A 22,389-nucleotide genomic window follows, 5' to 3' on the forward strand; every position below is an offset into this window, starting at 1 on the left:
CACCACAATAAAGAAAGAGGGTACAGATGTAGGTATATTCTGGTTTCACAAACCCAGAATCCCAACTGTCCATCTTTCTAAGCCTGTTTCTTTATCTGCACAAAGTGGGTAACAGTACCTGCCTCATAAGGATGTAGTGAATTGAATGAGATGATGCTCAGTACACAGAATGTCTGACACATTGTTGGTGCTCAATAAATTACAGCTTTTAGTTTTAGGATATGGACAGAAGAGAACTGCTAGCCAAGAATTTCCTCACTTCACATCTAGCTCCTCTACAAGCATAAAGATGCACACTACGTATATATGGCAGTGCCAAGCTAATAGAGGACACAGACTGTGCTATTGAGGGTAGAGACAAGTTTAAGATACATAGTTAGATTGGTTTCTTCACCCTCTCAAAAATACTTCCCCCACTTGGTATATTCTTTCTGTGAAAGCTAGCTAAATACCAGCACCACCCTCAACATTTCCCTTTTTTTCTTTTTGGCCACACCATACAGAAGTTCCCAGGCCAGGGATCAAGGCAGAGCTGATTTCACAGCTGCAGCAATGCCCAATCCTTAACCCATCCACTGCACTGGGCTGGGGATCGAACCCAAACCTCCACAGTGACCTAAGCCCCTGCAGTCAGATCCTTAACCTACTGCACCAGAACAGAAATTTTTTTTTTTTTCCTCTTTGCTGCACCTGCAGCATGCAGAAGTTCTGGGCCATGGCTTGAACCCGAGCCACAGCTGTAACCAGAGCCACTGCAGGTTTGGTTCCAGACCACTGCAATAAAGCAGGCCACATAGGTATTTAGTTTCCCAGTGCAGGTAAGTTATGTTTATGCTATAGTCTACTAAGTGTACAACAGCATTGTGTCCAAACAGAAACAATGCACGTGTTTTAATTCAAAAATACTCTTGCTTGGGGGAAAAATGTAATGTATACATGTAAGGATAACCTGACCCCCTTGCTGTACGGTGGGGGAAAAAAAAAAATACTCTTGCTAAACAATGCTAACCATCATCTGATCCTTAACCCACTGAGCCACCAGGGAACACCAACTTTTCCCTTTCTTTAATGTACAAATGACAAAGACTTTATTAAAGTTTTAAAGAATTTTTTTTACAAACTGAGAAAAGACTAAGCCAGGATGACTTCCCACAGGAAGGGATGTCAGGGCCACCCCTTCACTTCTTCAGGTCACCACAGCTACTTCCTCCTCTTGTACCTATGGAGAAGAGGAGCAGAGTAAAGACAACCCCAAGAGCAGAAAGGAGGAGGAGCTCTTTTTCCAGGGAAGCCTTCTTCTCCAACCCCACTCATAGCCTTTGGCCCTCCAAAACTGCAAATATTACCTGGATTTAGATTTAAAGTTTCCTCCTCGTCTCTGGTGGGGCAAGCCCAACTGTTTTCTTTCGTCAAAGGAGGGGCTATGAATGAGAGAAGACAACAAGATGTTGGACAGACAGAAAATGTCTCACCTTCCACCCCACCAGTTGCCATGTGAAGCAGCAGCACCACAGATAAGTCATTTTCAGGCCTGAGATTTTAAGTCTGTGTGTTTTTCCACCTAATACAGATTTGTGGAAGTCAAATGACAATGTTCAAATAAGACTGGAAGAGGCCCTTCTTGTGTGTATTAAAAAACTACTTGGGAAACTTAGTCTCCTCAGCCCCCAACCCCAGCCCAGAGGATGTGGGGAGAAACAACACATTCTGAAGAGCACACCAGGATCCCAGGATCCTTTGGGGTTCTATCACTCTCTTGAGAAAAAGCTTTTTTTCTGAAACAGAAATGTGCCATTTCACCTCCAAGGCCTTAATATTCTCTTACTCTCATCCTAGGATCCACAGATAGGCTGGTGGGGGATAAGAAAGACAGGCGCCCTTGAAATTATACATGGGCAGACCTCAGACGCACTGCAGGTTTGGTTCCAGACCACTGCAATAAAGCAGGTCACATAGGTATTTAGTTTCCCAGTGCAGGTAAGTTATGTTTATGCTATAGTCTACTAAGTGTACAACAGCATTGTGTCCAAACAGAAACAATGCACGTGTTTTAATTAAAAAATACTCTTGCTAAAAAATGCTAACCATCATCTGACAATGCAGGGCTGCCACAAACCTTCAATCTGTAAAAACTGTATCTGTGGAGTGCAATAAAGCAAAGTACAGTAAGACGGGATATGTCTGTATTACAAAGCTGTAGATATATGAGAACTGGGAGTCGGGAAGGAGGGAGAAGATTCATGGCTTTCATTAGAATATCCAGAGCTCCATGATGACTTAAAACCCTACCCAGCTCGATACTGTTTCAGGGCCTTCTTGCTCGTGTTGGTGAGTTCTTCATCAAATACGGATTTCTTCACCGGCTTCTGCTTCTTTGCTGTGCACAGAGAGAATGGGTTAGATATGTCCTCTTTGGCCCAAGCTCCTAAATCCCCTTAAGCTCAGGGTAATGGTTCTAAGTTCAGTGGATGCTCTGGCCTTATGTTTTATTGAACTGCAAGCAAGACATCAGATCCCAATAGAAAAGGGATAAGGAATCAGAAGTACCAGTTGTGAAGAACCACTCCAAAGGATGACTGCAGAGTTCAAAAGTGAAATGGACCACCTAAACATAAAATGGGCTAAAAACGTCTCTGCTTCATTCTACCCAGAACCACTCCTCCAAGGAGCAGCTGGTAAGGACTTAGGCTCCAGAATCAGAAAGGCTTGGGTTCAAATCCTAGCTGTCCCGACTAACCATGGGGTCACTTCACCACTTGAAGCCAATAAAAGGACAGGTGTGTAACATTGGTATGATCTCATTACTCAAAAACACATGGGCTCTTATCCTCTTTTCTCCCTGACTACAAGCACAGGTTTCAGGCAGAACCTTCCTACGAGTTCCTTCGGGCTCCCCATGTGCCTACCAGGACCCCTTGCTGGCTCCTCCTCAGGCATTGCTCGGGCCCGCTTGGCTCTGCGATTCCTCTTGGCCAGCCGCTCAGCAAACATCTGTGCCTTGAGGATTTCAAACTGAGACCTCTCCTCCGCCTGGGGAGAAGGATGACATATGAGTACGGAAGAGACCAGGCAGCCTTGACCCACATCCAGAGAGAGATCCAGCTCCAAAGGGGAGGCCACTCACTGTCATCTCCCCCTTTTTCTTGGCATCCTTCATAAACTTCTTCCTTTTCTTCTTTCCTCTTAAGGCTAAGTCAAACTCCTGCAGAGCCTTGGCAACTGGAGTGACAAAAGAACTTGAGATTTCAGGTACCATTTTATAAAATCTTTTTTAAAACTTTTAAGAAGTGCACATAGTTTAAAGTGATACATAAGGGCTTAAAATGAGATGCAGCAATTACTTCCTCTTTTGGTGGTGAACTCTAGCTCACTAAATAGTATGCTCATTCTATCATTTCATAATTAATCCACTTGAAACATTATCTACCTCCTATTATGAAAGATATACCCCCACAACTTCACACAATATAGTTATAACTATCTTTAACACAGAAACTTAACATACATACACCAGTTTTTTGTCCCATCAAATATAGGCAGTGTTTCTTAAATTGCTGGTACAATCTCTTTGGAGGGTAATTTTGCAATCTCCAATAAAATGATGAATAGATATACACTCTGATTTACAATTTCACTTTTTGAAATTTACCCTGCAAATCAAATATGCTTACTTAATTGTGAAAGATTATCTCTATAGCTATACACTATATCACTTGTTTATAATTGCAAAAGATTGGCAACAACCTCAATGTCCCTCAATGGGGAACTAATTGAAATAAACTATAATCCACTCATATGATGGAAGACCACATAGCCATTTAAAAAAAAAAAAAGGATAGTTGGGAATTCCCTTGTGGTGCATTCAGTTAAATAATCCAGTGTTGTCACTGCAGTGGCTCAGGTTGCTGCTGTGGTATAGGTTTGATTCCTGGCTTGAGAAATTTTATGTGCCATGGGCACAGCAAAAAAAAAAAAAAAAGGCAGCTATATACATGCCATGTCGGAGTTCCTGTCATGGCACAGCAGAAATGAATCCGACTAGGAACCATGAGGTTGTGGGTTCGATCTCTGGCCTCACTCAATGGATTATGGAAGACAGGAAAAAAAAAAAAATCAGACATTGCTGTGAGCTGTGGTGTAGGGTGCAGACACAGCTCGGATCTGGCGTGGCTGTGGCTGTGGCGTAGGCCAGCAGCTGTAGCTCTGAAGGTTCATCCTTACAGCATGAATCACAACTTCATTATGGCTAAATAATACCCCATTGTATGTACACAACCCCCAGACTGGGAACCTCCATATGCTGCGGGTATGGCCCTAAAAAGCAAAAAAAAAATTAAAAAGTAAAAATAAAATGTTATCCAAGGTACAAAATTAATAGAAAAAAGAGATGTAGAACAATGTGAATTTTTTTTTTTTTTAAGCTTTTTAGGGCCACACCTGTGGCATGTGGATTGGATGTTCCCAGGCTAGGGGTCCAATTGGAGCTACAGCTGCTAATCTCTGTTCTACTTTCTATGTCTATGAATTTGCCTATCTAGCACCTCATAAGTGCCATCATAAATACTTGTCCTTTTATGTCTGGATTATTTTCATTTAGTGTGTTTTCAAGGTTCATCCTTACAGCATGCATCACAACTTCATTATGGCTAAATAATACCCCATTGGATGTACACACCAAATTTTGGGTATCCATTCACCTGCTTATGGAATGGGTTGCTTCCACCCTTTGGCTATTGTGAATGACACTTCAGTGATCACTGGCATAGAAATATCTGTCTAAGTCCGTTTTCATTTTTTTTCAGTACAGACCTAGGAGTGGAATTGCTAGGTCCAATGGTAATCTATGTTTAGCTTTTTGAGGAACCTGCCCAACTTACTTTTTTCCTTCTTCCTCTCTTCTTTGGTCTGGAACCAGCTCCTCTCAGGCTCAGGGTTTGGTGCCTCCTTCCCTTTCTCCAGGAGCCGCTGCGCTGTGTTGATCTGTGGGGACAGCAAAGGGATGCCTGCCGGGAACACCACAGCTAACAATCCTGCAAATGCTTGGGGCTCTGATGATATGCGGGGCAGACACAACATTTCAGAAGACAGCAGGGACCCACACAGTCTGCTTACTGAGTACCCTTGTAGACCAGAGCCCACCTCACAGCCTCACCTGGGCTTCTGACTTTTGCATTTCTTTTTCTTCAGCCTCTAACTGAAGAACTGCATACACGTCCTTCTCCATTTTCTCAATCTTGTCCCGGAATTTGAGGATGACATCTCAAGGAAGGAGAACAAAAAATAATTATTTTAAAATAAGGATGAATATGGTGTAGCTGATGAAAATAATGCAGATAGGTATTTAGTGACATAGAAAAGTGGGGGTTTTTTAGGTGATTTCTCTGCTTAATATCTCCCAAAGGCTTCCTAATGCTCCTGGAATAAATTCCAAACTCCTAAGCGTGGCCCCTGCCTACCTCTCTGACCTCTGCCTCTCCCTTGCTCCCCCTTGGCCTCCTTTTCTGCTCCTCACGCACCAAGTGTGTTCCTGTCTTAGTGCCCTGGTTTTCTCTGCTTGGCACACCCAGACCACCATGGCTGCCTCATTCTTATCATCCAGGACTCAGCTCAAATGCCATCTCAGAGGCCTTTCCTCAACAACTTTTCTCAAGCAGGCACTCTGCATGTTGTTCTCAATCACATCTACTGTTAGATCATTCACTATGTCTTTTCCCATCAGAGTGTCAGCTGTTTTGTTTCCTGAAGTATCCGTAGTGCTTAGAACATAATAAATAGAAAATGAACTAAGTGAAAATTTTTTTAATGAAAGGGGGAAAAAAAGACCTATGAATGGAAAAAAATACAGGTCTGAAAAGGTATGTATCTATATGCTAACAGTGGTAAGCCTTTTCACATATAATCACATTTGCTCTTACTTGATTTACTTATTGTATGAATACATACTGTTTTTGTAACAAAAAAAAAATTTTCTTAAAGGATGTGCTTTACATGACCCCTAAGGATGAGAACAACAAAAAGAATGAAGGATATGGGGAGTTCTCCTGTGGCACAGCAGGTTAAGGACCTGGCATTGTCACTGCCGTGGCTCTAGTTGCCTCTGTGCCACAGGTTTGATCCCTGGCCTGAGAACTTGTACATGCCACAGGTGCAGCCAAAACAAACAAACAAACAAACAAATCTGGCACATCCAAGAACAATGAGTGCTGCCCTCCTCCCCACTGAGGGGAATGGAAGAGGGGCTAGTGGGGATGATGCCTCAAGAAGAGGTCTTCTCTTCCCAAAAGCTGGCAAATACCTGTGAGTATGCACTTGGGGCAGAAGTCTCTCCTCATTCCCTTTGACGCACAGAGAGAATGAAGCCCAGAGAGGTGAGGGGAGACCTCCCAAGGCTACACAGCAAGAAAGTGGCAGAGCTGGGATTCAAATCTGGGTCTTAACTGCAAAGTACCTGCTCTTACCCATTACCCTCTGCCCCCTTGCTCCATCCCACAGGGTCTGCCCCACCCACCCACTGGGCCCTGCGCTGCTGCATTGATGCCTGCTCACCTTGGGGCAGTATCCGGGCCTTCACAGGGGCCTTGGCAGCTTTTACAATCTCCTTCAGCATCTTCCGCTCCTCTTCTCCCACCAGAGAGACTGAGCGCCCAGCCCGGCCAGCACGAGCTGTTCGCCCCACCCGGTGGACATAATGCTTAATGGTGTTGGGCATCGTGAAGTTAATTACCTGGAAGGCCAAAGCTAAGCATCAGTCAGACCTGGGAGTCAGGACGGGGAGGTGGACATGAGATGGCAAGAGGACTCCCACCAAAAGTGCAAGGACGATGAGGACGGCTCACCGTTTTGACCCCCTCAATGTCAAGTCCACGGGCTGCTACATCTGTGGCCACAAGGATGTCTATCTGTTCATCCTTAAAGCGCCTGGAAAGAACCAAAAACATGTTCATCTGGGTCCCTGACCACAATACTCTGCAGGAGCCTGAGCCAGCAGAGAGAATACAAACTCTTCTGGAATCAAGCAGCAGAGTATAGACCATCACAGTGGTTAGAGACCCTAAATGTCAACCCATCCAACACTCACCCTCTAAACATCCTACAACATAGAGCAAACTATGTTTAAGTAGCAATCCCTATAAATACAGGCCTTTGGGGACCACAGAGCTAGACTATAGGAAGTAGAAATATGCAAATATCTCAGCATTCGAAACAGCCTTTCTTTTTCTTATTTTTTTGGCTGTGCCCATGGCATATGGAAATATTCAGACCAGGGATTGAACCCACACCACAGCAGTGACCCCAGCCACTGCAAGTAACAACACTGGATCCTTAACCCGCTGAGCCACTGCTCTCTTCTCTGCCATCCTACATGTGGTAGAATTTGCTCCTCGTCATGTCTTCTCACAAGACTTTCAGAATCAAGTGATTCCTGGCCAAGAAACAAAAGCAGAATCATCCCATTCCCCAATGGATTCAAATGAAAATTGGTAATGAAATCAGGTACAACTCCAAGACAAGACCTCGGAGAAGAACCAAGCTGGGTCTATAAGAAGCCCCGCACATGGGGTGACACACATATTTATGCTGTGTCCAGGTCATTTGCATCTTACCGGGTCACTCTGAAACAGCATTACTATCTGAACAGCTAGATGTGTCCTACTGGGGAAATGACTTTTCTCTTTGTGTTAGTGTTTCTGCATTAGTGCTTTGGCTCAGTAATAAATATGTGAGATCTTTTGCTGGAAGAAACAACTCTCAGCTGCCCATATAAATAGGGCTAGGTGAGAGTTCTAAAGGGTTCTTCCCTGCCTACCACGCTGATGCCGTTGTGCAAGAATTAAACAAGAAATCACAGGGGAAAGCACAGGGCCTGGCAAAGTAAATGCTCAAGAAATAGCAAGTGGATTTGATTCAGGATCTTGTTCTAGCAGACCTCGTTCTGGAAAAGCTGCAGAGATCAGAACATGTTATGCACCTTCCCAAGTTAGAATTTCCTGCTGTGCCCCCACTCAGCATCTCCCACACTCAAGTCCTGGGACAAGAATATAATTTTCTACAAAGTCAGAGTTCTGAATTTATCTAAACAAAACCTCATAATGGTTAGGTTCAAAAAAAATGTTTTTTCTCTTTACGGCTGCACCTGCAGCATATGGACAGTCCCAGGACAGGGGTCAAATCAGAGTTTCAGCCGAAGACTATGCCACAGCCACAGCAACAGCAGATCGGAGCCAAATCTGCAACCTACGCCACAGCTTGCGGTGATGCCAGATCCTTAACCCACTGAGAGAGGCCAGGGATCAAACCCACATCCTCGTGGAGACAACGTTGGGTCCTTAACCCACGGAGCCACAGCAGAAACTCTGTAGGCTAAAATTTTTCAAGTGGGGAACTGTGCTAGCTGCATCCCCTACTATTGCTCTAACATGACCTCTGTATGATGTCTTCCCTCTTTCCAGTGAAGGGAGCCCTCTCTGAAGGGTGGGAGGGAGCCTCGGCACCCCAGACTTTACCGGAGGGCCTCCAACCGCTGCGTCTGTGACAGGTTGCCATGGAGCTCGCCCACCTGCAGTCCCATCAGCCCCAGGAGGATGTGCATGCGGTGGGCCTGCTTCTTGGTCTGGGTGAACAGCATCACATGGTCGGTGAAGGTTCTCATCAACAGAGCTGCCAGGAAGAGAAGAGTGAACTAGCAGCCGCTTCCAAGTACTCCCCTCGCCTACACAGTGGCTGCTGTGCCTGGCACAGGGGAGGCAGGGGAGGTCCGTGCCTTACGGAGCTCCTATTCCAGGACAGAGAAAGAGAAGATGATTCCTGATTCTCGAGGGTGATAAATGCCATGAGAGTGAAGAGAAGACAGGGTAGCTTCACTCAGGGCTGGTCTCTCTGAAGAGGAGATATCAGGCTGAAGGACAAGACAGGCTCATTCACCGGAAGATTTGGGAGAAGATTCCAGGCAAAGGCCTAATAAAACGTAAAAGCTTGGTAGGTTTAAGAAAGCGAAAGCAGGTGGGTATAGCTGGAGCACTGTGAGCTAAGGCACCAAGGTGGGGGCTCCAAGCAGGGAGGGGCATGTCCCAGAGGATTTTACAGGACTTGCTCGGAGTGTGGATTTCAGCCTAGGAGCAAGGGAAGACACCAGAGGGTTTTCAATAGCAACGGAACAGGAGCCAATGCTCACTGGGTTTTGTGGGGTTTTTTTCTTCATTTTGTTTATTATAGTTGGGGGTTTTTTTGTTTGGTTTTTTTGGGGGGTGCCCCACGGCATGTGGAGTTCTTAGGCCAGGGATCAGATCTGAACTACAGTTGCGGCAACACTGGATCCTTAACCCACTGTACCAGCCTGGGAATTGAAACTGCGTCCCAGCGCTCCCAAGACACTGCCAATTTTGTTGCGCCACAGTGAGAACTCTTTTATGATAGCTGATTTACAATGTTCTGTCAATTTCTGCTGTACAGCAAAGTGACCAATGCTTGTGTGTAAATGACCCTTTTAAATGATCTCCAGTGCAGAGAAGGGACTATCAAGGGACAGTGTGGAAACAGATGGCCAGGGAAGAGGCTGCTGTTAACAATCCCGGCAATGCAGTAGTGGCCTGGAAGAAGGGCCAGAAGGGCAGCTGGGGGGAGATGGTTAGTTCAGCAGGACGTGAAGAGGACTGAATGGTAGAAGGGAGGTGAGGCGATGAAAGAGGGAGAAGACCTCGTGCTGAAACTGCTGGAGCAGATGAAGAGCAGGACCACGCACTGGGTTAGGGAGACTGGATGGAGGAGGCTCTGGGGAAAAACCTACGTTGCAGTGTGAAGCTCAGGGGAGCTGAGCACCCTGACCTGCCCAGACCCACCCTGGCCTTTTACCTGCCACAATGGCTTCCCGATCCCCTTCCCGATTTGGCCGGATCCGGATGAACTCCTGCCTCAGGAAGGGGGCCACATCTGTGTTACTGTTCACAAATATCCGGACGGGATTCTTCAAGGAGACGGAAGCCAGATCTTTCACCTGCCAGGCAAAAAGACAGGGAGCTCAGTGGCCTGCCAGGAGGCAGGAAGGGAGGCAAGCGGATGTTCCAGCCTGGGGTCCTCTGCACTGCCCATGGCCCATGGCCCCTCCACTGCCCATGGCCCAGCCCACCTCATCTGTCATTGTGGCTGAGAAGAGCATGGTCTGGCGGTGGTGGGAACACATTCGGATGATCTCCTTCATCTGCTCCTCAAAGTACTCGTCCAGCATCCTGGTGAGTGGGGAGGGAAATGGACTGAGCTCACATCTGTCTCCATGAGGGACAGAAGACATCAGACAGGTGATGTTTTGATACTGCTAGTGGTTATGTTTCAGGCTCATTCATTCACTTATTTTATTGTACTTTATTTTATGTTTCGGGCCGCACCTGCAGCATATGGACGTTCATAGGCTAGGGACTGAATCAGAGCTGCAGCTGCTGGCCTACACCACAGCAACACCTAACCTGAGCTGTATCTGAAACCTACATTGCAACTTGTAGCAATGCCGGATCTTACCCCACTGAGCGAAGCCAGGGATCAAACCTGCATCCTCATGGATACTAGTTGGGTTCTTAACCTGCTGAGCCACACCGGGAACTCGCTACTTGTTTAATTAGTGTTATTTTACCCTTTTACCAAGATTCATCAAGAATTATCACTTGGTCACATCACATTCTTTTTTTTTTTTGCGCTGAATTATTTGCCAGTAAGTTGCGTATATCATGACACCTGACCCCTAAATATTTCAACACACATTCCCTAAGAACAACAACCTCCTGCATTGAACCAATGTCATTATTACACCCCAGACATTCATGTGTCTGAGTAATATCTAAAGTACGGTCCATATGCAGATTTCCCTAACTTCCCCAAAATATCATTTTATAGCTGTCTTTTTGTTTTTTTAGTCCAGGAACCAAAGTTCCTGCATTACACGTAGTCGTCACATCCCTTTCGTCTCCCTTAGTCTAGGAATCCCCTCACCCTTTTTCACACTCTGTATCTATCTAATTATTTCCCAGCGACTGAATTCAACAATCACAGCTGGGAGAACACGGATGGATGCGGCTGTGCACCTCATTCCCACTCCACCCCCAGAGCGAAGGTCAGTCTGTTCTAGCACCTCAGGTGTGAGCTCTATCACTTGGTTCAAGTGGCATCTGCCAGCTCTCTCCATTCTTTCTCTTTGCAGATTAAGAGTCATCTGTGAAATTATTTTGACTCCAATTTTTTCTACCAACTCCATCCTTTAGAGTATGTTTCTCCTCCAGTTCAGGCTCCAGTTGAGGACCACGTATCACATTTAGTTGTCATGTCTCCTTGGTCTCCTTAATCCGAAAGGTCTATAGCCTTTCTTGGACTATTGAGATGTTTTAAAACCTAAAAGAGGTCATGTTCCCTTGACTTAGAACGATCTCCTTTATCTCCTTCAGGCCTCAAGAATGCTTGAGGCAGGCAGGCAATCAGTTACTCAGCACCTACTGTGCACCTGCTAGATCCTAGTCACAGCCCTGGGCCCTGGGATGAGGGAGCAGGCAACACAAAGCCAGCCCCTCTCAAACATGAGATTCTGGGGAGAGGAGGGACACAGCACCGCACAAGCATGCAGTTAATAGTGCAGGGAGGGAGGCAGAGCACCACACGTACATAATAAGGCTGGGTGTGGGGGAGCGGCAGAAACTGTTATAGAGAGTGGCTAGCAAAGTGACAACTGAGCAGAAACCTGAGGATGTAAAGGAGGTCATTCCAAGCCGAGGAAATGAGGAGTGTGGAAGAAAAGCCCCACAATGGGTGTGTGTGGACAGGATTTACCACTGGATGTTCCAGGGGCAGGGGATGGGGATGGGGTTGGGGTGCGGAGTGGAAGTAGGAGACAAGAATGACACTGAGAACATGGCCTGAACATTTGGAAGGATGGAGTTGGCCTTCACTGGGATGGGAAGGGGGAAGGGCATAGAGGATCAGAAGCTTGGTTAAGGACCTGGTTAGTTTGGAGATGCTTTAATTTGAGAGGCTCCTTCCCCTGCCACCTCCACACGAGTCCAGTTCATTAAGAGTTCATCCTGTTGGGGGTTCCCATTGTGGCTCACTGGGTTAGGAACCTGACTAGTATCCATAAGGTGCGGGTTTGATCCCTGGCCTCGTTCAGTGAGTTTAGGATCTGGCATTGCCATGAGCTATGGTGTAGGTCATAGATGTGGCTTGCATCACGAGTTGCTATGGCTGTGGTGTAGGCTGGCAGCTGCAGCTCCAATTTGACTCCCAGCCTGGAAACTTCCCCATGCCATAGGTGTGGCCCTAAAAAGACAAAGAAAAAGAGTTCATCCTGTTTGGGATGCAAATGAGACAAAGGAAGGAAGAGAGGGATGGAGGCAGGAGAAGGTGGTGGGGGGAGAAAAGAGGGAGCCCCCATCACAGTAATGAAGGCTGCTTGCTGAATCCTCACTATACACAGTCCTTTACTGGATTACTACTTGAACCCCCCCGGCCCCATGAGGTGGGTACTTACCCCCACTTACAAACAAAAAAAGATTTGCTTTGAAAATCTAAATAGGAGTTCCCGTCGTGGCACAGTGGTTAACGAATCCGACTAGGAACCATGAGGTTGCGGGTTCGGTCCCTGCCCTTGCTCAGTGGGTTAACGATCCGGCGTTGCCGTGAGCTGTGGTGTAGGTCGCAGACGCGGCGTGGATCCTACGTTGCTGTGGCTCTGGCGTAGGCTGGCGGATACAGCTCCGATTCAACCCCTAGCCTGGGAACCTCCATATGCCGCGGGAGCGGCCCAAGAAATAGCAACAACAACAACAACAACAACAAAAAGAAAATCTAAATAACATTTTCCAATCTCAGGAAGTGGCAGAGCCAGAATTTGACTTGCCTTCCCTCTTAACCATCCTGTTACAGAGAGAGAGAGAAAGAGCAGGATAATCTGGGCTAAAAGGCCCACACACAAACTGATGGGAGCCATGTAGGAGAGTGCAGGTCCCATCGTCCCATCCAGGGGTGTGGCCCTTGGGACCCCACCATTTCAGGTGTACCTGTCAGCCTCATCCAGGATGAGCACCTCGATGCTGCTCAGGTGGAAGGAAGGGCAGTTGTGGAGGTGATCAATGAGCCGGCCCGGGGTGGCGATGAGGATGTCAGGTGCTGCCCGAAGGGCTGCTTCCTGAGACTTTACGTCCAGGCCGCCTGCAAAGAGCCCACCAAGTGGTCACTCACCAGTACTGACTGAGCCCTGCCACCTTCCAGGTCTCATGGCAGATGCAGAAGAGACAGCAGAGAACAAAACCGACAAAGGGGGAGTTCCCGTCGTGGCGCAGTGGTTAACGAATCCGACTAGGAACCATGAGGTTGCGGGTTCGGTCCCTGCCCTTGCTCAGTGGGTTAACGATCCGGCGTTGCCGTGAGCTGTGGTGTAGGTTGCAGACGCGGCTCGGATCCCACGTTGCTGTGGCTCTGGCGTAGGCCGGTGGCTACAGCTCCGATTCAACCCCTAGCCTGGGAACCTCCACATGCCGCGGGAGCGGCCCAAGAAATAGCAACAACAACAACAAAAAAGACAAAAGACAAAAAAAAAAAAACCGACAAAGGCCCCACTTGATCGAATTTTACAATAGACTGGGAGAAACATTATTTAATTATAGTTGTGATAAGTACAAAAATCAAACCAGATGATGACACAAAGGCACTTCAGGATAGAATGATTCAATCATCCGAGGATTGAGAGAAGCAGCTTCTAAACTGATATCTTTCCAAAAAAAAAAAAAAAGGAGTTCCCATCATGGCGCAGTGGTTAACGAATCTGACTAGGAACCATTAGGTTGCGGGTTCGGTCCCTGCCCCTGCTCAGTGGGTTGACGATCCAGCGTTGCTGTGAGCTGTGGTGTAGGCCACAGACGTGGCTCAGATCCCGCATTGCTGTGGCTCTGGCGTAAGCCAGAGGCTACAGCTCCAATTGGACCCCTAGCCTGGGAACCTCCATATGCCGCGGGAGCAGAGCGCCCAAGAAATAGCAAAAAGACAAAAATAAATAAATAAATAAATAAATAAAAATAATAAAAACGGACATCTTTCTATATCACCTATGACTTCCCACCACATAAGGAGGGTAAAACAAAGGTTAGATAACACTATCATATAACATCATCAAAAAAACTCTGCCCCGGGAGTTCCTGTTGTGGCTCAGGGGTAAACGAATCCAACTAGGAACCATAAGGTTGTGGGTTTGATCCCTGGCCTTGCTCAATGGGTTGAGGATCCCGAGTTGCTATAAGCTGTGGTGTAGGTCGCAGACACAGCTCGGATCTGGCATTGCTGTGGCTGTGGTGAAGGCTGGCGGCTACAGCTCCAATTAGACCCCTAGCCTGGGAACCTCCATATGCCTCAGGAGCAGCCCTAGAAAAGGCAAAAAGACAAACAAACAAACAAAAAAAAAAAAACTCTGCCCCAAATAATATTTAATTCATTATTCATGTAAGACAAAAATTAAATCCTAAATTTGTTCAGTACCAAGAAAATTTTTTTTCATAATTTCAAAGTTTCATTTTGCCAGGCTTGTTAAGACTCAATCGAGCCCCACCTCCCCCCACCTCACTATCTACTATGAAAAAAGGTCATCTGGTTTTTAAGTGGATTCAGTCACATGAAGACTTTCCTAGTACCAGTCACCTTGGATGTGGGGTACATCCATCTGCACATGTCACTGTCTCTCAGGGGCAGCCAGCCCTTGGCCAGACACTCACCGACAGCCAAGCAGGTGGTAATGCTGCAGAACTGTGCCAGCTGCTTGGTGACAGAATGCACCTGGATGCCCAGTTCTCGGGTGGGAACCAGCACCAGAACACGGGTCACTGGGGCCTGCCGAGGTTTGTAGATGAGACGCTCCAAGACGGGCAGGGCAAAAGCTGCAGTTTTACCTGGAGGGAAAGGCAGTAGGAAAGCAATGAGAAGAGCTTCAGTCCCTGCCAGGTCTAGGTTTTTACCTGCACACAGAAAACTTACATATCTGCTCAAAGAAAGAAATGAAGCAATTTTTTCATAAAACTGTTTTTCTAGTTTTAAATCACATGATCAATGTAAAAATCTGGGAAATATCAAAAAAATTAAGAGAATAATAAAAAATCACCCACAGTGTAGCCAACCAGAAATAAGCATTACCAGTCTTTTTTTTTTAACGGACAGAAATATAAAAATGTAGGTTTTGGAGTTCCCGTCGTGGCGCAGTGGTTAACGAATCTGACTAGGAACCATGAGGTTACGGGTTTGGTCCCTGCCCTTGCTCAGTGGGTTAAGGATCCAGTGTTGCCGTGAGCTGTGGTGTAGGTTGCAGACGCAGCTCGGATCCCGCATTGCTGTGGCTCTGGTGTAGGCCGGTGGCTATGGCTCCGATTCGACCCCTAGCCTGGGAACCCCCATATGCAGCAGGGGCGGCCCAAGAAATAGCAAAAAGACACACACACACACACACACACACACACACACACACACACACACAAATGTAGGTTTTAACGAAGCAACAGCATATTGTTTAATAACTTCCACTTGGGGGAAAAAAAAAAAAAGGAGTTCCCTGGTGGCCTAGCAGTTAAGGATCCAATGTTGTCACTGCTTTGGCTTGGGTCACTGTGTGGTGGGTTCAATCCCTGGCCCAGGAACTTTCACATGCCTTGGGCATGGCGAAAAAAAAATAAAAAAACCTTTAACATATTTTCCTATTTCTTTAAGCATTCTTTACTTTTTAAAAATGGTTATATAGTGTTCTATTACATTACGATTTCTTTTATATTCTATTATACAACTATATGATTTCTTCACTCCTATGACAGGGGCCTATCATGGAAGTGACAGGTCATAGTCACCAAAACACCCTAAAAGGATTAAAGATGACCTTAACCAAACCCACTGAAACCTGTAACCTGTGACTACCATATTTTTAAAAAGTAAAGTGTATTTAAAAGAAATAGAAAAATATACATTGAGGTTTTTTGGGTTTTTTTTTTTTTTTTGGTCTTTTTGCCTTTTCTAGGGCCACTCCTATGGCATATGGAGATTCCCAGGCTAGGGGTCTAATCATAGCTGTAGCCACAGCAAAGCGGGATCCGAGCTGAGTCTTTCACCTACACCACAGCTCACAGCAACACCGGATCCTTAACCCACCGAGCAAGGCCAGAGATCGAACCCACAACCTCATGGTTCCTAGTCATATTCGTTAACCACTGAGCCACGACGGGAACTCCAACATTAAGATTTTTTTAAAAAGGAAGTTAACTACATAGAATATATAGTGTTACTACATTAAAATTTATATTTGCAGATTTAGCAACCTGGCCTTTTGGTAAGTCAACCTAGAGCCCCTTCCCAGTGGAACTTCTCCCGCCTCCTCCTCTCCATCCTCCCATCCCCAAGTCCCTATCTTTTTTACCTGTCCCAGTGGCTGCACAGGCACAAATGTCCTTTCCCAACAGACCCACAGGTATGCAAGCCTTTTGGATCGGGGTGGGCTGCTTGAAGCCCATGACTGTGATGGCCTGAAGAGGAAAGACGGGGTCAGACAGGTGGGAGGGGGGCTCTCAGCAGGAAACAAGCCGGCGGATTTCCAAACAGGCTTCAATCCCTCCCAGTCATTCAATCCTCCTTACTGTGTGTGAGATACTATACAAGGCCCTGAGGATACAGTGGTAAACAGAAGAAACAACCTTGCCCTTAGGAAGCTTAGGATCTGGTAGAAAAAAGGTGCCCCAAATAAACACCTATCATATGAAGATGCTACGGAGAAAACGAAAGCAGCCAGAAGGGCTGGGGAAGGGGTGAGAGAGGATGAGTACAAGTTATAACAGGTTGTCAGGGAAGATCTCATTGAGCAGAGGATGTTGACTAGAACCCAGAAAGAGCTAAAGAGCACCCCAAGAAGATTTCTACAACAATCTTTCAAGCAGGGGGAATAGTAGGTGCAAAGGCCCTGAGGAAGAAGATGATTAAGATGCCTGATCTGTTCGAGGGCCAGTGAAAAAGCCAGGGTAACCAGAGCAGAATGAGCATTAGACACATCATCAGAGGGGGCAAGGCCATATAGGCCAAGATGGCACTCTTTGTATAACGGGGTTCTCTGGCAGCTGTGCTGACAACAGAGTTGAAGGAGACAATGAACCCAGTTTAGAGCAGAGAGCCCAGTTATGGGGTGGCTGCAAGAATCCCGTGGTTGATAAAAGAAGCCACTACCTTCAGAAGAGGGCGGGAAAGGTTCATGTCCTGGAATGAGAGGTTTTCATCATACTGAGATGCATCTTCGAAAAATCCTCCTGCTTCCTACACCAGAAAATCAAGAGTTAGAGTATTCAGCAAAAAGGGCCCAAGAAAACTAAATGACCTTACAATCCTTTCAAGTTGTAAAAACAAGCTCCCACTGTTGTCCAAGCCCACGCTCACCTGTCCTTTCTTCTTCTTCTTTCGCTCCTTTACTCTGAGTGTATCTACAGAGAAAAAGAGCACTGATAATCAGGGCTGCTACTTGTTGAGCACACACAGTCTGCAAGACTCGGTCCTAAGCCTGAGATGTGGATGGACACCTTGCTGAATCCGTGCAACAACCTGCAGAAGCTACCGTCATAGCATCGCCTCACAGGAGAGGACGTTCTGCGGCCGTGCAGGTAAGTCACTCACCCAGGGTCAGACAGGAAGCAAGCTTGGCAAGTTCCAGAGACCAGGCTCTGAGTCACTGCGCTATATAATGATGCTTAGAACTCATTTCTGAAAGAAATATTTATGGAGTACACACTATGTGGCTGAACCCATCTGAGGATGGATATGGGGGACCTATCATCCCAAATAAGTTTGAGTCATAGAGGTGCTGGTGGCTATGTGGGGCTGCTGAGGAGAAAAAGAACACATTTTGCCTGCAAAGTACAATAACCTTAACAAAATCCTTAGGAAAAAAGAGAAACTAAAAGAAAGGAGTTCAACTTGGAGACCTTCAATTTAACTGTGTAGAAGAGCATAGGATAATATATAAAGTAAAGGCAGCACTCCAATTCTCTGTCCCCCTTTCTGGCAGTTTCACCTGCCTGCTTTGGTGAGGATGTTCTCATCTGCTGATGAGTAGTCAGTCTCTGATTCTTCACCCTCTGAGCCTTCCTCATCTTTCCCTTCAAGGTCCTCCTGCTCTTCTGGTTCAGAGCCCTCTTTCACTTCTTTCTCATCTGAGTTCCCAGACTTGGCTTCTTTATCCTAGGGGGAAAAAAAAAGCAAAAAACCTGTAATAAAGCAAGGCAACTACAAACATCAGGAAATCCAGCACCTCCAAAGAGCAATATCATGCTCTCCAGCCTAGGAGAAGGCTATGTGGATTCTTAGTGAATATTAACCACAGACACACAGAAACCCTGCTGTACCAGGCACACTCCAACCCAGGCTCAAAGAGAAATGGCAGGGTTGCACTGAAAGTAAAGCTCAGGCTCTACAGAGAGAAGTAACTGCTTTCCTCACTTACCTCTGTTTTCCTTTTCTTTCGAACCTTCTCAATCTTCTCATCTAAAGTTGTGGCTGCCCTCTGCAGAGAAAAATAGGGATGAAAAAGAAACATACATATGGGAAGGAGACAGAGTAAGGCTGCTCTGAAGGTAGGGTCTCATGTTACTACAGAAAAACCTAGAGTTCCAGAGATCCCATTGTGGTCAGTGAGTTGGGAACCCAACTAGTATCCATGAGGATGTGGATTAGACTCCCTGGCCTCACTCAGTAGGTTAAGGATCTGGTGTTGCCGTGAACTGTGGGAGGTCGCAGATGCGGCTTGTACCCCAAGTTGCTGGGGCTGTGGCCTAGCCCGGCAGCTGCAGCTCTGATTGGATCTCTAGCCTGGGAACTTCCATATGCTGCAGATGCAGCCCTAAAAAGACAAAAATAATAATTAAATAAATAAATGACCTGTTTGTGAAAAAAAATTTAAATTACCTGGAATGAATAAGAAAATCCACATTTTAGAAGGTGTTTATCATTCAGAATGATACAATTACCAAGAGACCTCACATGCTACTTGGAAAAACTCTTCTCCTTACTAATCAGACATAATTTAGCCCATCAAATAAAATGGTGAAGAAGTTCCCTGGTGGTCTAATGCTTAGGACTTTCACCTCTGTTGCCTGGGTTCAATCCTGAGTCTAGGAACTGAGAGCCCACATCAAGCCACTGCACACACCAGATCATTAACCCATGTACCACAGTGGGAACTCAAGTCTCACCTTCTTCTGTGGCTTAAAAAAAAAAAAAAAAAGATGAAATCCAAGCAAATTCAGGTAATGCTGGGTTTTGCTACAACTTTAGAAAGGGTAAGTAATGGCCGGCCCCCTTTGTGAATGCTGAAAAAACCCTAAACTGCAAGGGCACTTACCACAGCTTGACTGTGTAATTATTTATACTTATACTTAACTGTGTAACTATTTGTCTAGTTATTTTCTAGACTATTTCTACTGCTAGAATATAAGCTTTATAAGACTAGGTCTTTAATTACATGGGGTCTATATGAAAAGAAAAAAAAATCCTTTGAAGATGACCTTGAAAAGGCAATGCTATTTTATTTCACTCAGAGTCTGGATTAAACTGCTCTGAGCAGGCTATGGTTCGCTTGGAAGCTCATGAAATGGAAAATAATGTTCATACATCTTCTAGCTTGATAACCAAATTCAAGAAAAAGCACAGGATCTTGGCAAACAAGCAGATGACAGTGACATCTGTGGCAGCTCCGACTGTGCCGTGTGGGAACCAGGGACCCTAAAAAGTAAGGCCACATGAGGTCAACTGACAAGTGACAGAGAACAATGCTATCTGTGGGGCAGAGTCTAACTTTCAAAAACAACACCACCAAGGCTGCCTACTAGATTGTTCTTTGTCACAATAAAAATGACTTTTTTCTAATACTTAAAACGAGGCGTGAACACCTAGAAAAGAGGCCACTTTAATACAGCTATGTCCATTTTTTAGGTCGAGCAATTTATTTATTTTTGTCTTTTTGTTTCTTAGGGCCTCACCCATGGCATATGGAGGTTCACAGGCTGGGGGTCTAATCAGAGCTGTAGCTGCTGGCCTATGCCAGAGCCACAGCAATGCCAGATCCAAGCCGCATCTGCGACCTACACCACAGCTCACAGCAATGCCGGGTCGTCAACCCACTGAGAAAGGCCAGGGATTGAACCCGCAACCTCATGGTTCCTAGTCGGATTTGTATCCACTGCGCCACGATGGGAACTCCTAAGTCAAGCGATTTATGAGTCATATTTGATATTCTTAAACCAATGGACTCTGAAACCCACCGTCCAACCTTAACAGCCCATGGCCTAGAACTGCCTGTCACTTCTTGTTTTTCTTTTTATGGCTTCACCCTCAACATATGGAAATTCCCAGGCCAGGGACTGAATCCAAGCTACAGCTATGGCAGCGACCTATGTATGCCTCACGTGCAGCAAGGCCAGATCCATTAACCCACTGCACCAGGCAGGGATCACCAGCACCACCAGAGACAAGCCAGATCATTAACCCATGCACCACAGTGGGAACTCAAGTCTCACCTTCTTCTTGAGCTGGCTCATGACATCAGCCATGGCCCAGCTGCCATCATACATCCCCTCCTTCTCAGTGAAAACAAAGTCGGGGTTGAAATCAGCACTGCGATTCTTCTGCAAGGCTTTCTGCTTTCTACCCAGCACAATGGGCCCCTGGGAAGAGGGAAAAGCAGGATGACTATGGGACCAAGAACAAAGAACACTAGAAAAAGAAAAGGCGGGTACCCAATAAGGGAACAGAAATATACAAGGCAGAAACTGACAGATGACAAGAAACAGATGAAGCTGTTCATGGGAGATTTTAACACAGCTCAGCAACGGATAGATCAAGCAGACAAAAAATGAATAAGTACGTAGCAAATTTGGACAGCACAATTAATAAGCTTCATTCCAATGACATACAGTGTCTGGATTATTAGTTCAGTGAATGGCTACTGAGTTCAACAAGGCACACGGAATGGCAAGGGCACAAGCGCAGAGGTGAGGAAGAGCTAGCAGCAAGCAAACAGGAAGATCTGGGGATTCAGGTGAGACCAAGGGACACCTGCCGGCTTGGCAGGAGATGCTGAGGACTCGGGGGCAGTGACTTGAGGCATCACAGGGAAGGGAAGCAGTCAAGGACACCGAATGCACGCCACCGCCCTCCCACCTCGATCGGCTCATACCTCCTCCTCCTCGTCTTCGGAGTCCGTCTCTGGCTCCACTGGCACCTCGTCATCTTCGCCTATCGTCCCGATTAAACCCAGCTCCGCAAGCATGTTGCCGCAACAGCCACTTCCGGAAACCGGCCCGGCGCGTTGTCTGGCTCTCAAATTTCCGCGACTTCCGCATCGTCACCGCGCGTGTCCTTACGTCACTTCCGTTTGGAGGCCGTCCCTGCAGCGCATGCTTTCCTGTAGGCTTCCAGTGCGCCTGCGGCCACCTGCGGCGTGGTTTCGTGTGACGAAATCAAGGGGCGGGGTTGTTTTTATACAAATTCCATTATTTTGGCGCTCCCAAAACGCTGGGACGGTTGGAAGAGTGCAGGTGGTGCGGAGAAGAAAGTTTAAAGAGGTGCGTGGATAAGCTCCATATATTTATGCCCATAAAATTGTGGAAGAAAATACAATAAATATTTGGTAGAGGTTGTCTCTGAGTGGTAATTATGTTATTTTTATTTTTGTCTTAGATTTTTCCACAATGAACATTTATTTTCATAAGAACAAAAAAAGACAAAAGTAAAAATAATACTTATATAACATTTACTCTGCGCCAGGTGTTGCAAAATGCTTTTGTTGTTGGCTGCAGCGTGCAGCGGCTTGATGTGGGATCTCAGTTCGCAGACCACTAGCAGTGAAGCTCTGAGTCCTGACTGCTGTACCACCAGGGAACTCCCGATATATTAACTGATTTAATTCTCACGCAATCCTAGCAGAAAGTATCAGTACTCTCATCATTTTATAGATGAAGAAAGTGAGGCACAGAAAGGTTCCCAAGGTCCCAGAGCCAGTTAATTACAGAGCCAAGATGATAACTGAGACCATGGCTCCAGAGTCCTTAGGAAAGTAGGTCTCACAGCTTATCAGGAACTTTTCCTCTCTTTTCTCCTTGTGGAAAAACTTACAGATTCTTAAAGTTTCCTAAACACCACCTCCTACATGAAGTCTTCCTGGTCTACCCATCTTCCTTCATAGCTGTTAGCTCCTTCCATGTCAGTACTTCCTTTTTGCAACTGAGTTGCAGTTTGTGCCACACAAGTAGGTTAAGTTGATTTTGTGTGTGTGTGTGCCATTTTAACTATTTTTAAGCATGCAGTTCATTGTCATTAACTACATTCACAATGTTGCACAACCATCACTGCTGTATG

General features: G+C 46.1%; 1 protein-coding gene, 1 long non-coding RNA gene and 1 pseudogene across 2 annotated transcripts in view; 2 read left to right on the top strand and 1 right to left on the bottom strand.

The window, feature by feature from the left end:
* Nucleotides 1-1,054: 1,054 nt before the first annotated feature.
* On the bottom strand, nt 1,055-21,407 carry DDX27 (DEAD-box helicase 27). The gene is made up of 21 exons (XM_047770899.1): nt 21,209-21,407; nt 20,550-20,696; nt 18,479-18,538; nt 18,054-18,216; nt 17,419-17,462; nt 17,212-17,298; nt 16,415-16,520; nt 14,736-14,909; nt 13,032-13,182; nt 10,124-10,223; nt 9,850-9,991; nt 8,505-8,658; nt 6,837-6,918; nt 6,547-6,724; nt 5,153-5,259; nt 4,878-4,980; nt 3,125-3,219; nt 2,907-3,030; nt 2,290-2,377; nt 1,347-1,421; nt 1,055-1,219 (listed from the first exon to the last, which is right to left on the bottom strand). Exons 1-21 carry the CDS (start codon nt 21,299-21,301, stop codon nt 1,201-1,203), a joined length of 2,292 nt encoding a protein of 763 aa, XP_047626855.1. The 5' UTR covers nt 21,302-21,407; the 3' UTR covers nt 1,055-1,200.
* On the top strand, nt 7,269-7,594 carry LOC125122504 (60S ribosomal protein L39-like; annotated as a pseudogene).
* The window catches only part of LOC125122505 (uncharacterized), a 33,674-nt gene continuing 32,638 nt past the window's right edge, over nt 21,354-22,389 (top strand). The window contains exon 1 of the long non-coding RNA XR_007133834.1: nt 21,354-21,596. This is a non-coding gene — a long non-coding RNA (uncharacterized LOC125122505). The remainder of the gene's footprint in view (nt 21,597-22,389) is intronic.

The sequence above is a fragment of the Phacochoerus africanus genome, chromosome 3, assembly GCF_016906955.1.
Source record: "Phacochoerus africanus isolate WHEZ1 chromosome 3, ROS_Pafr_v1, whole genome shotgun sequence".
Lineage (NCBI taxonomy): Eukaryota > Metazoa > Chordata > Mammalia > Artiodactyla > Suidae > Phacochoerus > Phacochoerus africanus.